Below are 17013 nucleotides of genomic sequence, written 5' to 3' on the forward strand. Positions count from 1 at the left end.
AGGTTACATAACTCGCTTTTTTTGTATTTTCTTCTTCTTGTCCCCAAAAACTGCACACCAAAATCACTTTTTTTTGTATTATGTGTTGTGAAAAACAACAAAATATCTATTTTAATGTTACCCTTTTTTGTATCACTGCGTGCGTTTCTCTGTACTGTTAGCAAAATATTGCATGAATTACTAAATGGGTTTTGATGAAACTTTTAGAAATTAATCGTAAAGTTGACATCTGCACCTGATTAACTTCCGGAGTCAACCCACTGAGCTACTATTTGGTGTAGTAGTTTATGACAGTCATTCACAACATATACTTCAGATCACAAGACATTGCTTTAAAGCAGCACGCATAATTTATTTTTTCAAAATTTGATTAAAATGTCTGCAACTCAGCATAAAATGATCTTGGTCTAAAACTCGTGCATAAAAGGCGGTGGGTGATACTTCCTTCAAGGAATGAAATGCAGTCAGACTACATTTGCACATTTTTAAAAATTCTTTTGTTTCTGTATTTAGGAATGCAGTTCATTAAAAAAAAMCTTATCATTCTTGTTTCCACCTAAACCCAACAGGAGCTGGCAGAAAGTGCAGTTCWGCCTCCATCTGTGAGCTAAAGTCAGTTGAGTTTTAGTTATTCTGTGCATGCAGGAGGTTGGATGGTGTGAGAGGCAAAACAAGTTGCCCATTTAAAACCAGACACAGGGTTTGGTGTCCTCAGTCTGATTGAGAATCTGCTACTGACAGAGCTATTTGAAGGTTTAAGCCCCCATCACTTCACCCATCCACTCTGATCATGACAAGAGTCTAATCCATGTGTTGGAGCAGCTACCTGCTGGAGTGACACATTCAGTATGAGCTGCCTCAGGCTTCAGCTGCAGCTYRGTGAGGAGCAGAGTGGTGGTGGGCACCTTTACCCCATTTGGCAGCAGTTTGGACCCCCTGGACCAGCTTGTGAGACCATGTCTGAAGAAGGGCTTCATGTGGTTCTGACCACCGTGCTGTCCGGAGCTCTGCTGGTGGCTGTTCTGGCTCTTCTCTGCTACTTCACCTGTAGACTGGCCGGATCACTTCCTCTGGGCGGACCTGGACGTTTCTGAGATAACTACACCGACATGCTTCGTCTGAGGAACGTCCCAAAGGAAACAGCTCAGTTATTTATCGTCAGCGTCTGCCTGGTTGGTGCTGGAATTTTCTTCTACTGAATCAGTCAGATGGATCCTGGCAGTAATATAAGCTAAACAGAGAGGAAAAATAATCAAATTATATCATTCTTTACTCATATCTATAATGAGGAGGATATTAACATTTAAATAGATTTYACACATTTTTTTGACAGAATACAAAGCACTTTTTTGTCAGACCATAAGTAAGAAATTCATTCACGATTTTTCATATTAAAAATCTTAAATAGTTTTTTTTCCATGAGTTGTGAGCAGTCAATCGTTTTGTTTTAATCAGCTTTGTTATGGCTCTTAAACCTCTCACTGCTCTGGTGCTCAATCCCATTACAATGACCTTGATGATAAGAAGTTATGACACTACTGTTCAGAGAGGCCCCAAGCTTTAATTTACAATGCTCTCCCGTTTATTCCTCTTAGGTTTCAGAGACTTTTTGACTTACATAAAATGTAAATAAAAAGAATGCAATGATCTGTTTGAACATTTCCTTAAAGTGACATGCTTATCCTTCAAATGCAAAAAGTCAAAAAACATCTTTATATTTAAGAAACTTGACAAAACACACATCATTTTACCCATTTTGTCACATATCTAGAATAATTTTTTAGTTATTTGGCTCAGACGAAGTGAAACAGGAAGTGACATCAAAGGGGACTTATTAAAAAAACTCTCTGGCCTTTGTTTATTGAAACAATATTATTTTTCAACACAGATTTTTTTCCATCTCTCTCTGATAATGATTACAAATAATCTAAATAAATATCAGATTCTTCTCTACAGTTTATGTTGTTAGCTTTTATAGCAGTGGCRGATGCTGATCTTTCAAGAAGGGGAAGCTCAGTTCTCTTTTCACACGCTGACATTCCCCTTTGACATCACTTCCTGTTACTTCACACGCAAATATCTCAATAACTGTGCATCTCAGTGGCGTGAAATTAATTTTGCAATATTTTATCAATGTCATCTTTCCAGAAATGCATTCATATTTATTACAAAAAATTGATGTCACAGGCACTTTAAACCTTTGATACGTCTACTATGTTTTATGTTTATGAGACTTGAAAATCCTTGCAGCTTGTTTTTATTGACACCAGATTATGCTTGTTCTTTATGTGGAATGTGACAAACACGAGCAAGAGAAGTYATTACTTCTTTATGCATCGCAGCATAAATGTTTGACATTGCCTTGTTCAATAAGGAGTTGTGGTGCCCAATCCTGTTCCTGGAGGGTCACTATTSTGCATCTTTTAGTTGTTTTTCTTGCTCTTTAGCCTGTCATCAAGTTCTGCAGAAGCCTGTCATTCATGCAAATCAGGGTTGTCAAAGCAGAAACTCATTTGAATTATTGCAACTGTGGTAGCTCAGTACTGTGGCCTTTAATCCTGAGGTTGCGGGTTAGAACTCAGGTTAAGTAAAACAATTGGCAAATCTTTCATTTGTCTCCAGGCTGCTCCACTGCAGAAGAGAGCAGCTGAAAGAAAAACAGCTTGACACGTTGAACTTAATGTGTGTTTAGTCAAATCATCAGGATGTAAATAGATATTTAAAAAGTGCGTCAGTCACTAAATGACAAAATGACACATTTAATTACTAGTTTGTGTCTTTATTCTGTTGCAGCTGTGACACGACTGCAGCCAGGCTCCCTCAGCTCCTCAAAACAGCATCGTATGGCTTTGTAGAGYTAGACATCAGCCACACTCAGACCACAGCATGAAGGTGTCAGGYCTGCTCATCGYTTGCKCCTGTTTCATCTTAGGAAGCATGGGGACGACAGCATTCCCAGGTGAGTTACTGTGCAGAAAAAAAAMMCCMWYCYTWAAWKGSYTTTTWWWRCCTGACAGCAGACGCAAAYAAGAGATTAAGAATTCTTCTTACCTTTCAAGGAAGTTTAATTTTTCCATTTTCATTTCCTRTTTAGAGGAAAAACAGTGAATGTTATTGCAGCTGAGTTCAGTTTGTTGGCGCCTCAGAAAATAACAGGAATTTATTATTATTACAACAACTTATCTTGCTGCACTGAAATTGGCACATTTTTTTCCCAATAACAACTTCTAGCTTCTAACATTTGAACTGTACACTCTAAAAATGAAATGTTGGATTTACTTAACATGTTATGTTACCTGGTTCCATTAACTGAGTTGAGTAAATTCAAAGCAACATACTCATGTTCTTTGGCTAAAAAAAACTGGTATATTGCTTTGAATTTACTCAACTCAGTTAAGTGGAACCAGGTAACAYAACAWGGTTAAGTAAATCCAAYATTTCATTTTTTACAGTGTAGAGGCATTGCTGTAGTTCGGGGCTATTCAACTAAATCGCTCCGGGGGCCGGGGTTGCTCGAAGCCCACTGCAGCATGTAACAGAACAAGTATTGTCTTTTACTTTTAAAATTTCATTTGTTGCAYTGAAACCTAAATTTTAAATTTACAARTGATTTGACATCTATCTTTATATTAAATTAAGTTAAAAAAAGGCTCAATGACGGGCCGAATGGAAGTCACATGCAGGCCTGAAGTGGCCCGTGGGCCGCCAGTTGACTAGCCCTGCTGTGGTTCAAGMTGGGTGCATCTTTCAATTAATTATCTCTTCATCCCTGGAGCTCCTTGGGTGGATTTGTACTTCAGCCACATTAATTTACATATAAACAATTCGCAAAGTTCAGAAGCAYAACTGTTTTTATTGCTTTTTGTTATTTTACTTACAGATTAACTTAAACTGTGTTAAAGTTAAATACCTTTTTAAAGTCTATTTTTCTGACTTAGTGACAAGTTAAGTTTTGTGTTTCAGAATTTCTTCTGCTAAAAGCTGAAAACCTTTCTGTTTGATCCTCTGAAGTAGTTGCATTGTTGCTAACAGAACTGGAGAAGAGATTTTAAAAAGCAGTTTTGTGCTTTAGGGGAATTATTCGGAGGATTATCAGATGATGAGAATGCCACTTTTCTACTCTGAGCACAGCCTTGAAATCTCCCTTTTCACCTGAAAAAGATTTAAGTATAAATACGTGTGGGAATCTGTGACAAAAACGTATTTGCTTTACAGGAATCACTGAATAAACTTTGACAGTCGGCGTTGTTACTCTGGCTGACAAAAATCCTCTCATTTAAACTCAGACAAACCTTCAATTGCACCTTTATGAAACTGTGAAAATCTAACCAGATCTGCTTGCTTTATAACCCAGAGCAAGAGAAAGATCCTAAGTTTTGGAACACAATGGCTCAGCGGACCCTGAAGACCGCGCTGTCGGTCCAAACTCTCAACCAAAACACAGCAAAGAATCTCATCCTCTTTCTTGGTGACGGTGAGCCTAGAAATTACTTTTACATCTTCATTTATGGCAACAAGACAGGAATGTTTTTAAATATTGGGAAGTGAAATTGAACAGCACCACAAAATACCAATGAAAACAAGTTGATTTGATGCAAACAGGGAACAATAAAACAGAGAATGAACAGCTTTAATGTTTAGCACTGTGGTGTTGGGCTCTTTCTGTCCCCACTGAGACAAAAATCAGTCTTAAAAGTCAACCTGATTTTTGTGTTTAGGGATGGGCGTCCCAACTGTGACGGCGACTCGAATACTGAAGGGTCAGCTGAACGGACAGAGTGGAGAAGAGACACTGCTAGAGATGGACAAGTTCCCCTTTGTCTCTTTGGCTAAGGTCTAATTATTGTATTACATGAGAGGCTTCCTGACAAGTCATGTAACGAAATAACCAATGGTTTAGTCTGTCACATCAAACCAACAGTATATTTTGTAACTGTTCTGATTGGACACATTTAATAAACATCAAATAAACTCATAAAGACCAAAGAGGTCGATTTCAGCCAAAGAATACCACGCCCATCAACATCCTGGGTGTGCATCCGAACAACAGGCTGAGCATCGCTGATGCCGATTACAGGAAGGAGAAATAATTTGAGAAAACTCTGATCCTTCATTGGCTGTAGGAAGTTGCAGATCTTTTGTCAGTCTGTGGTGACGGCGGCCATCTTCTTTGTTGCTGTTTGCAAGGGGAGCAGATTCAAAGTTTCAAAGCAATCAAAAGTACTCTCCAAACGATTAGAAACAATCCTAACGTGTTCCTGTCTCGTGTCCCTGCAGACGTACAACACTAATGCACAGGTGCCAGACAGTGCAGGAACAGCCACAGCTTTCCTCTGTGGAGTTAAAGCCAACCAGGGCACGCTGGGCGTGAGCGCAGCTGCTGTTCGCTCCCAGTGCAACACCACCAAGGGCAACGAGGTCACCTCCATCCTCAGATGGGCCAAGGATGCAGGTGAAGAGACGTTAAATAAACATGACATGGGACATTTTGAGGCCAGTTTTATTCAAATGGTATATGTGAGGAATCCACTTAGAGGGGAATGGCAGCAGTGACTCAAAGGTTTCTGCTAATACCTTTTTCTTTTTCCTTATTTGCAGATTCAGCTCTTTTAACTTTAAAGCTAAAAAAAGTCATTTGGTAGTGAAACATACTTGATTAAATAGAGTAGAGTCAGTGAGGTGAGGTTTTTGGGTGTTATTATTGATGAGAAACTGACATGGAAACCTCATATAAATTATCTAAGAATAAAACTAGCAAATATTGCATTGCTTTACAAAGTAAGGGACTTGTTCATTGATAAAGCTCTGTATATGTTATATAAAACATTAATTGTTCCACACTTGGTCTATTGAGTTGAGGTATGGGGAAAAGCATGCAAGACTATTACACATCCTGTTTTTATTTTGCAAAAAAAAGGTCTATAAGGGTCATCACTCGAAAAAAATCACCTTTATCCCTCTAATATATATTTTTTGTAAACTAAAATTAATGAAATTCTATGATTTGATTGATAATAATATTTTGTTAGGGCACAAAGCACACCGAAATGGATTATCTTTAAATGTTCAGATACATTTTACAAAGAGAGAAAGCTGTTATAATAACAGAATAGAGATGTTCATGAAACCTAAATTTAGAACCTGTTTGAAAGAACGATGCAGCTCAATTCAAGGTGTGAGACTGTGGGATGATTTAGAAGACAATGTTAAAAGTGCCACATCAATATGCATATTTAAGAGAATGATAAAGACTGGATTGTTAAAAAATATGAAATGGTTTAATATGAAGACATTCACTTTGTTGTTCTAGAAAGTTTCAATGTTTTTGTTTTATTTGAAGATCCTTATAGTTTAAATCTATATTTGAGAAAAAGGGGCAGATATCATAAGATTTTTTCTTTCTCTCTACCACCTTTCATTTCATTTTATTTGTATTTTCTTTTTTATTGTACATAGAATTTTGTTTTATGAAATGAATAAAGTTTATAACCACATAACTAAATCACATTTTCTCGACAGATCAGATCTGTTCATTTGGGAAAAACATCTTCACGACTGTTCTCTTCATAAATAAAAAAAAGATTTTTGAAGTATTTGTTACTCTGTGAATATAAAAGGTATTTCACTTGGGTGACCATGCAGAAAACACAACAGTTGTAGAGCTAATTAATCAGAATGAGCTAACATTGTTAGCATGAGTTAGCTTGGTATTACTAAAGCTCAGTAGAAAAATGATGAAGGTTGCACTAAAATGTTTGTAACCAACCACTGCTGATCTCTAATTCAAACCAAGACTTTAAGTCAAATTTAAACAGCTGCTTTGTGTTTTTGCAGGAAAGTCAGTGGGAATCGTGACAACAACACGGGTCAACCATGCAACACCAAGCGCTGCTTACGCTCACTGTGTGGAAAGAGACTGGTACTCTGACAGCGATATGCCAGCTGAAGCCCTGCAGGCCGGCTGTAAGGACATCGCCAGACAGCTGATTGAAAACATTCCCAACATTAATGTGAGTCAGACTTTCTGCAAGTGTCTTGATAACTGGTTCATCGTTGTCATTTCCTCAAAAAAAAAAAAAAATGCTTTGCAGTTTATCTTCTCCCACAAACTTTGCATCATTGGGCGTTTATAATCATCTGAAATATTTCTACAAACTTCTGACAGATGGCCTTGAAACGTAGTCTGATTTGTCCCTCCAGGTTGTTATGGGTGGAGGGAGAAAATATATGGTCCCCCAAAACACACCAGATGTAGAATATCCTACTCAAACGTGGAACAACGGCACACGGAAAGATAAGAGAAACCTGGTGCAGGAGTGGATAGACAGGACCAAAGACAAGGTACATCCTTCTAATTCTTTGTTTTTCTCCTCTTGCTTTCTTGCCTTTCTTTCATCAACCTAATTACATCTTTATATTTTGAAGTTTAAAGCAGCTGGAGTGACACAAGTTTTTTCTGTGTGTCCAGAAAGGCTATTATGTATGGAACAAGGAGCAGCTGCTGTCTTTGAACCCAAACAATGTGGATTACTTACTGGGTAAGTTTCAGTGTCATTATGAAGCTCTCATTAAAGTGGAAATGAATATTTGTTGGTAAATATTTCCTGTGTTTAATATGCTGTATTGACGCCATTGTACCAGGGCTTTTTGAACCTTCGGATTTGATTTATGAGGTGGAGAGAAACACAAACACCGATCCCTCCCTGACAGAAATGGTAGAAATAGCCATAAAGATCCTGAAGAAGAACCAGAATGGATTTTACCTGCTTGTAGAAGGTAAGCTTGTTTGACACTCAAACCCATCAAGGATTTAGAGAGTTTGGACAATTTTCACCAGTTTTCTTTTACTAAAAACCTGGCAAGTGTGCTAGCTTATGTCAGTGAGTTAGTGGAGGTGAGAATTTGAGCAGGGTTAAATATACTTAAGTGCAGTGGTGGACAGTAATGGAGTGCTGTACTTAAGTACATTTTTTGAGTAATTTTACTTTACTTGAGTAATTATTCTTTGGAGAACTTATGATGTTCACTCCATTACATTTCAAAGACAAATATTGTACTTTTTACTCCACTACATTTCTTAGAAGCTTGTTAGTTACTTGTTACTTTTGGCTCAGTATAGCTTTGTGATCCACTTTTGCTGTTTTCCTTTCTTGAAATGCATTTGGCCACACATTATGTTCCTCACAAGGGAAACCAATCAGTCATAGCTCACACCTGGGATAGATTTGGAATTACATCATAACGGTAATGAGCTGAGCTTCACCTTCATTTCAAACAGAACCCAGCAATGGAGACGGATGAAGAAACTCAAGTGGAGAAACCAGAGCAGCCTGGCCATATCTCAACTCAATGTTTGAGATTTTAGGACCGAAAAATATTTTGTATCAGTTTAAATGTCTTATGTTTTGATCATGAGCATCAGTACTACTTTTACTCAAGTAATAGAGTTGAGTACTTTGTCCACCACTGCTTAAGTGTACAAATATATGGCGCAGTATGAGGGCCAAAATAAAGACTATTGCACAACCAGCAGTTGCTACACGTGTGATAGGCCAGCACCGGTAACTGAGAATCCGACACCGACAAATGAGAAGGAGACTATTCATTTGTGTTAGCATTGGCGAGGCTAGCGACTAGCATGCCTAGGCTGCTCACCTACTTTATATTAGACACTAACTGTTTTGAATGAAGAAAACTTCCTCTATAAACTAAACTTTCTCTATAAACTAAACTTTGTCTAAAATCCACAACTTGTTACTTCTTTATTTTCTCATAATTCAGTGTAGAAAGGCTTAATTCACCTTAAGCAACCCCCTTCATAACTGCCGCTGTCCTGGCCGTTAGATCCCCCTAATTGGCTTATGGGCAAGACCTAACGGCCCAGGCTGGCTTCTCCGGGGAGAAACCCAGTGTTATTTCCCAGTTCGGCATCCAGGAAGAAGTGTTCCGTCACTCAAAGGCGTCCGTGTTAGTAATAGAAGCGGACGACTTTGGTTCTGCCCTTAGGCTTAGAATGAGTCAGGAAAAGAAGAAAGATAAGAGCTTTGCCAGCCAGGCGCCAGCCAAGGTTAAATTCTGTGGTTGTTTTTAACAGAATATGATAACATTTCTTTTCAACTTTTCTTCTGGTAGACTCTAAGAGAAATCACTGTAAAACATTTATGATGATTAATTAACATTTCTGTTTAAATAATCAGTCTGAACCTTTTGTTAGTCCAGATGAATGAAAGATTTTCTCAAGAAAAACTCACAATTATATTACTGTGTTTCCAGTAAAATAAAAACAGTGATTTATATAAAAACACAATGAAAACATGGTAATGATTTTCTCTGTGATTTTTATACCATTAATTAATCTTTTAGGCAYRATAAAAGAGTAGAAGTRATTCCACTTTCTTTGTGACAGTCATTATATGATTTAACAAATGCATAAACATTCTTAGTTAAACAACAAATGAATCACGAACAGAAAAGATTGTTCTGTCCATTATCTGATTAAGAGAACTGAGAAATTCTCTTCTAGGTTGAAATGACCTGTCAGGGCCTAAATAGAATTCAGTTGGTGACAGAGTTCCTGCCTTCTCAGTAGGCCTGTCTGAGGCCTGCTTCGAGGCAGTAAATCTTGTTTCTTCACTCGAGGTGACCCTTACATCAGCTAAAGAGAGGGAAAAAAAGAGCAGTCGACCATTAGGCAAGGGCAAACACAGCTGCTAATTCAGGTGGTAACTAAAGCTGCCTGCTTCACAGTAAAATGTTTTATGTTTAATATTTTTGCTTGATGTCATTTTGAACAGTAAATTTTGTCTAAGGAACCCCTGTCAGTGCATGTCGCTTATACAGTAGGTTTTGTATGTCAGTCACTTTTGTTGAAAAAGTTTTCTCTATTCAAGTAACTGAACAGCCTAGGCATGCTAGTCGCTAGCCTCTCCAATGCTAATGCCATGTTACCCATGCTATTTGCTAGCCTTTTCAATGCTAATGCCATTATCCATGCTAGTCACTAGCCTCTCCATCTAACGCAAATGAATAGTCTCATTCTCATTTGCCAGCGCCAGCCTCTTAGTTACCAGGGCCAGCTGCTCAGTTTCCGGTGCCGGCCTATGATTAATCAGATCAATAGCTGGCTTAGGGATCGATATAGCCTCCTGCTACAAGGATGTATCAACCGCTGGTTGCGCAATAGTCTTAATTTTGGCCCTCATACTGTGCCATACAAATAACGGGTGTGATTGAACGGCTTTGCTTGTAACGCCTAATTAATAAAAATATCCCGTCCAGGAGGACGTATTGATCATGGACACCATGAGAGTAAAGCCAAGAAGGCTCTGCATGAAGCTGTGGAAATGGATCGTGCCATCGGTCGGGCTGATCTCCTGACCAGCGTCCACGACACACTGACTGTAGTTACTGCTGACCATTCTCATGTCTTTACATTTGGAGGCTACACGTGGAGAGGAACGTCAATTTTTGGTATGGATACTGCATAGATGCTATGATATGTACCTGTAGTGAATGATAGTATGAATTTTAGGGTTTTATTTTGGTTCTGGTCTGGTGAAATTCGAAACAAAATGCTTAATTTACAGGTTTGGCTCCCACGTTGAGTGATATTGATCAGAAGCCTTTCACGTCCATTTTATATGGAAACGGACCTGGTTACAAAATTGTCAATGGAACGAGGGAGAATATTTCAACTATTGACTACAGTGAGCAATTATTTTTATTATTTCATTGCATTCACAACAAAAAAATAAATCAATTAATTAAGTAGGTTGATCATGTTTTTTGTTTGTCTGGTTATTTTTGAACCAGTGAACAGATTTAAATGAATATTTAGATGTACGTCTCAGCTTTTGTAGTCAAAATGACCACCATGGCATTCCTTCAGGGAATACTATGCTTTTAACTGCAATAGTTTTTTTAAGTAACTATGTAAGGATTCAGAAAACTATATCTTTATTTTATTTTATCTTTTCCTTTCAGATGCAGACAACTACCAGGCCCAGGCAGCTGTACCTATGTCCTCAGAGACTCACGGAGGAGACGATGTGGCCGTGTTTGCCAAGGGCCCCATGGCTCACCTGCTTCATGGGGTCCAGGAGCAGAACTACATCCCCCATGTAATGGCGTACGCCGCCTGTATCGGCCAAAACCTGGACCACTGTGTGTCGACTCGTAGCGGAACAGTCGAGTTAGAACCAGTCCTCTCAGGCATCGTGGCTATTATCTCAGTCGCTCTACTTCTGTTCTGATCTCCTCCTGACACTTTTACCTACTGATATGYTTTCACCAAGCTCTCATTTTATGACTTGATTAGCACAAACTTGAAGAAACACTTCTGGTACAATGATGTAAAAATACTGTTTATTTAGCATAAATTATGATAAAATTCAATCCCTTAATGGAAACTTTAATGCAAATCTTTTTCAAACTTTTGAAACCATGTAGTTTATTGTAAACTCTGCTGGTTTATCAAAAAGAAAAAAACTGTATAGGTCTTCTGGACGGGTTCTTCTCTAATGAAACGTTTGGTCTCTCTTCCAAGAGACTTCTTCAGTCTGAGAGTTTCAGGCAAAATTCAGGCTTTTAAGCCCTGCCTCCATGTGGCTGATACTCACATCACATGGCTATCGTTBACACCTAATTAACACYTATTGTTAACAGGGGGTGGAGTGATACTGGCAATAGCAGCACTGTAGGAGGGGGACAACTGAAAACGGAGGCCTCCACCTCTGTTTAATGATGGACGGTCTTTCTTCACAAAAATGKCTTCTTTTACTCCTCTCTCAAACCAACGTTCCTCTCTATCAAGAATGAGAACATCCTCATCTCTGAAAGAGTGACCGCTGGCCTGTAAATGAGTGAAAACTGCAGAGTTCTGGCCATTAGATGTAGCTCGTCTGTGTTGGGACATTCTTTTGAACAGTGGCTGCTTTGTTTCCCCGATGTATAACTGGTCRCAGTCCTCCTGGCACTTAACAGCATATACAACATTGCTCTGTTTGTGCCGGGGCACCGGATCTTTGGGGGTGAACCAGCCTTTGCCGTAATGTGTTTTGGGGTTTGAAAGCCACTGGGACATCATGTTTAGAAAATAAATGTCTCAGTCTGCTGGTTTATATACAGAAAATAATCACTAATGTTTTAACTACGAGACAATCCTTATTTTTTATTGTGAAGTGTCAAGAAGCTACCTCACAGGCCTCAAAAACATCACTCATGACAGAAATGATTTCTCAGGAGATAATTAGAAAACCAAAGTAAATAAAGGTTTATTTGACAAATAACATATTTTTAGATTTATTTTCACATTAAACATTTTTCATAGAATGTCCTCTTCTTGTTTTGTGCAGTGACGGTAAATAAATTAGTTTGTTTTGTTGTAATATGGCCTGTTTTGACATAATTTCAGAAACTGTTAAAAATAGTATAATTTCAGATTATAACAAGCAAACATTCGTTAAGGGTCTAAATAGTGTCCATAGAAACTGGAGCAGCTGGAAGAAGGCCGTGTAAACTCTACACGGAAAAGCCCAACTGGGAGTTGAAACTGTGAACTTCACGGTGCGAAGCTGCAGTCGTAATCAACTTTTCCACTGTTGATCATCTGCCTCATAAACACAAAAACATATCTTATAACTGTAAAATCCAAATCCTGCTTAGAAGTAATCTGATTTTTAAAATGTACAACAAACGTTAGCTGCCCCGGTTTGCAGAGGCTGGACCCAGCAGTGCAGACTGAACATAAGAAGCTCAAGAAAAATGTCAAATTTGAGACACAAAAACAAAACGTTTAAAATATTTTTTGGTTTTTGATAAAAAAGCACATGAAGTTTAAGAAGTGTTTATAAATGATGCTTGACACGAGGAAAGTGCTCATTCTTGACCATATTTAGGAAGCCAGTCCTTGCATAGCATATTTTTTTAATGAGGCATAAAAACTTGTTTTCACTAGTTCAGGTCTTGTTGTGGAACAGGGTGTTCCTAAACTTTTTACTCCTCTGCTCCGTGAAGACTTCATGAGCCACAATTCAGATTGTTTTTGGTTTGTTTCTTTTGGTAAAATTTTGCACTATAACCTACTTTCTCATACATCCAGGTGGTGAGATCTTTGTTGTACTCATTATTTATACGACTCAGTGTGTTTTAAGAATAATGAAACACTTAGCTCTCTAAAATAATTAAATGGATGATGCAATCCAGGAGAGAGGTTGTTCTTTAAACTGGCTGCTTGGTAATTAATTTCTCAAGTGAAGCAGCTAAGGTGAAGAACAGAAATTGGCAACATCCCCAGTAACCTTCTCTCTTGTCACGACTTGAAAATCCTGAGAAAAAAGGGAAAAGTGTCAGAGTTGACCCTGSCTGTGTGTCATGAGGAGTAAAGGAGAAGAAAGGCAGATGAACTAAATTAACAAAAACAACTGCAGCACGGAAGTGGGGGAAACCACAAAAAACTAAACAAATTGCAAGCTGAACTGAGACCTGCATGAATTTAGGAGTTAAAAACAAGAAAATCAACAAGTACAGATCCTGAAAGGGAAATTATGGCTGCAGGAGATTTGAGAAGGAATGGAACAGATAACACAAGGTCAGAGAGGATGAAGATAACAGAGCAGAAAAAAACAAACAAACTTAGAAATTATATCAAGATGTTGAAAAAAACAAACATGAGGGTTGTTTCTGTGTCCCTGTGACGGACTTTCTTACCCTGACTCTCGCACAGTCCACTGGAGACAACACTATAGGCTCAGGTGTTCCTACAAAGCATGTRATGGAAACCACTCCCACCATACCTGGAAAACAAACACTTTGAGCAAATGGAGGGGATGTCACACAGATAAGAATGAAAATGGAACAAAACTTGTTGACCAAAACAACGTGGTGTATTGTTCGTGTTGGTTCTGTAAGATCACATCTTCTTTTGATGAGTTTGAGCAACAAGAATTCAGCAGATCCATCCCACCAGTCTTGCTGATAATTTTAAATAAAGCTGTTCATGTTTTATTATTTCCCAAACGCAATTTACAAATTATTTCACAATATTGTAAAATGTACAGTATATGACTGCAAAGTTAACAAATCCAAATCCAGTGCATTGTCATCTTACTGTGTTATGTAGCTTTAAACAATTTAATGTTCTAATAAACTATAAATGAATCCTAAATTACAAACAAAATATAGAAAATAAATCTTGTTAAGGTGAGAGAGGCAGAAGCTTCAGTGCACTCAGTAAAAGCTTAACTTGCTTTTTAACTTTCAATGCTAAATATTAATTTTCTAATCAGGAACTCTAAAAATGCTTAAAGAGAAGAAACCATTTAATAAAAATAATGGTATTGCTTTGACATGCTTAACAGAAAAAGAAAAAAAATGCATTTCTGATGTTAAAACATTTAAATGGGTAATGCTTTAGTGGCAAAAAGATGGTTCAGATACACATATCCAGAAAAATCGGTATGTACCAGCTAATAAAATGAGATATTAAAAAAACTTAAAGTCAACACACGAGTCAAAAAGGAGGAATTTGCTGCTTGATGGTAATCTGACAGAAACATGTTTTATAGCGGCACCTACTGGAGCTTCTGGAAAACAACAGGGAGCTGGAAAGCGAGAAAAGTACTCCAATAAATTATATAATTAGCCATTTTTGTGTATAAATATAAACGGTATATGGCTTTTTAAAAAGGAGATACACAACATAAGATCGACATAAATAAATGGACAAAGTGATAAGATAATTTAAAAGCAAGCCATGGCTTTTAATTTAGTAGTAAAGATGAACTAAGTAAAAGGGAGGTAATTGAGAAAAATAGATAAAAGTAGAATACTTGCTAAAAACATTTTCTTAAAATAATAATAATAATAATAATAATAAAATCTCTTTGCAGCAGCTGACCGCGCGTCAGGCAGGCGGAGCTGTCGGTCCATCTGCTTCCTCAGCAGCGTGGGTTCGTTATTTATTTATTTATTTATTTATTTAGAGATTTAGTTTTTGCTTTCTCCCTCGTGGCATGCAGACAGATATCCTCACATTCTGAAGCCGGTCCGGAACAAGTCAGCGTGGTCTTATAAAAAGGACAGAAAGCAGCCGGAAGGACGCGCATTGCTTCAAGGTGAGGAGGACTGAACGCACCACGCGCGCATTTGGATGTCATTTCTGCCACCAGAAGCCTCCTGCAGTAAGTACAACTGGGATGAACTTTTAGTTGTCCTTGTTTTACAACACATAGCTGTGGCTGTAGAAATCAACACGTGCTTTTGTACATTTTTAATCTCCTTACTCATTTTTTAAAGCATCATGCATCCTAAAAACGGCTTCATGGTTGTGTGCGTGGATATTTTAAATGTCACAATTTGTCTTTAGAATATAGATCATTTTAAATTCTTTTGTTTGTGTATTTAGGAGTGCAGTTCATTAAAAAAAAAACCTTATCATTCTTCTTTCCACCTAACAGGAGCTGGCAGAAAGTGCAGTTCTGCCTCCATCTGTGAGCTAAAGTCAGTTGAGTTTTAGTTATTCTGTGCATGCAGGAGGTTGGATGGTGTGAGAGGCAAAACAAGTTGCCCATTTAAAACCAGACACAGGGTTTGGTGTCCTCAGTCTGAATGAGAATCTGCTACTGACAGAGCTATTTGAAGGTTTAAGCCCCCATCACTTCACCCRTCCACTCTGATCATGACAAGAGTCTAATCCATGTGTTGGAGCAGCTACCTGCTGGAGTGACACATTCAGTATGAGCTGCCTCAGGCTTCAGCTGCAGCTCAGTGAGGAGCAGAGTGGTGGTGGGCACCTTTACCCCATTTGGCAGCAGTTTGAACCTCCACCCCTGGACCAGCTGAATACTCTGAAGAAGGGCTTCATGTGGTTCTGACCACCGTGCTGTCCGGAGCTCTGCTGGTGGCTGTTCTGGCTCTTCTCTGTTATCTCAGCTGTAGACTGACCAGGTCACTTCCTCTGGGCAGACCTGGATGCTTCTGAGATAACTAAACCTCTGACATCTGAGGAATGTCAAAAAAAAAAGTGTAACATTAATCAGTGTCTGCCCGGTTAATGCCGGACTTTTCTTTTACAGATCCTGTTGAACTCAAACCTGCCAATTTCTTGTTACATTGTAGAGCCTGGCACAGTTTCTAATTTAGGCTAGATTTTTGGAGGTGCTGACAAAGTCATAACTCCAGTCTTTTTTCCAAAGATACAATCATAAGTAAGAGAAACTGCAAAAGTGGCACTCAACTGTGAAAAATTAATTAAATTATGCAAGGCTACTCAAGTGTGGAATGATGAATGTTTGGCTTAAAATAATTCCACTCATTTATAAACAGAATTAGAAACTTTTTGTCAGACAAATAAAACATTGATTCAAATTATTTTATGACACTTTTTTTGTTTTGTCTGGGAGGACGTGACCAGTTGRGAATTCAATGTTAATTTGTTCTCTTTTCAAGCATTCACTTAGTATCTGATAAAGTGGTACACTCCCCACCCTCCCTGACCTTCCTGCTAGCATTATTTTGACAAACTCAAGGTTTTAGAGCACCTCCCACAAGGTTCCTCTATCTGCAAATGAACAGTTGAAAAGCCCGCTCCATATTATTCCAGCAGGAACTGCTGCAAAGAAAGGCTTTTTCTACCATTAAAGTGGAGCAATTTCTGCACACCATGTTGGGTTTGGTGACAGTRGGGCAACACCAATGAAGCAAGAAAGAGGCCATGGCCTAAACGGAGTTCCCTACATCAGCACTGGTCATATTGTAGGTTCCTTTTTAGCCTCTCTCATGAAAACACCCCCTCCTATTGGCCCAGCTCTAACATATGGGTTAGTGACATTCATGCACTCTATTAATCCAGAATGTGCTCAGTTTGCGGTTGAGGACTTAAAKGTCTCACGGCGGCCAAGCCCAGTGTTTGTTCTTAAGAACCCAGATCAGCTGTTCATGTCTGAGGCTAAACCACGAGCTGGCAAACCCAGCATCTTTTCACTGACTGGTGGATACATATGGTCTATATACAGC

At 38.4% G+C, this 17013-nt stretch overlaps 2 protein-coding genes across 2 annotated transcripts in view; both read left to right on the plus strand.

The window, feature by feature from the left end:
• Nucleotides 1-903: 903 nt before the first annotated feature.
• Nucleotides 904-17013, plus strand: part of LOC106518337 (alkaline phosphatase) — a gene marked incomplete in the record, with an annotated part of 34351 nt that continues 18241 nt past the window's right edge. The window contains 1 exon segment of the mRNA XM_014009593.1: nucleotides 904-1163.
• alpl (alkaline phosphatase, biomineralization associated) lies at nucleotides 1084-11519 on the plus strand. The gene is made up of 12 exons (XM_014009592.1): nucleotides 1084-1172; nucleotides 2794-2959; nucleotides 4355-4474; nucleotides 4719-4834; nucleotides 5278-5452; nucleotides 6835-7010; nucleotides 7201-7341; nucleotides 7469-7538; nucleotides 7642-7776; nucleotides 10279-10470; nucleotides 10587-10706; nucleotides 10984-11519. Exons 2-12 carry the CDS (start codon nucleotides 2887-2889, stop codon nucleotides 11250-11252), a joined length of 1587 nt encoding a protein of 528 aa, XP_013865046.1. The 5' UTR covers nucleotides 1084-1172; nucleotides 2794-2886; the 3' UTR covers nucleotides 11253-11519.

This window comes from Austrofundulus limnaeus, unplaced genomic scaffold (assembly GCF_001266775.1).
Source record: "Austrofundulus limnaeus strain Quisiro unplaced genomic scaffold, Austrofundulus_limnaeus-1.0 Scaffold59, whole genome shotgun sequence".
NCBI lineage: Eukaryota > Metazoa > Chordata > Actinopteri > Cyprinodontiformes > Rivulidae > Austrofundulus > Austrofundulus limnaeus.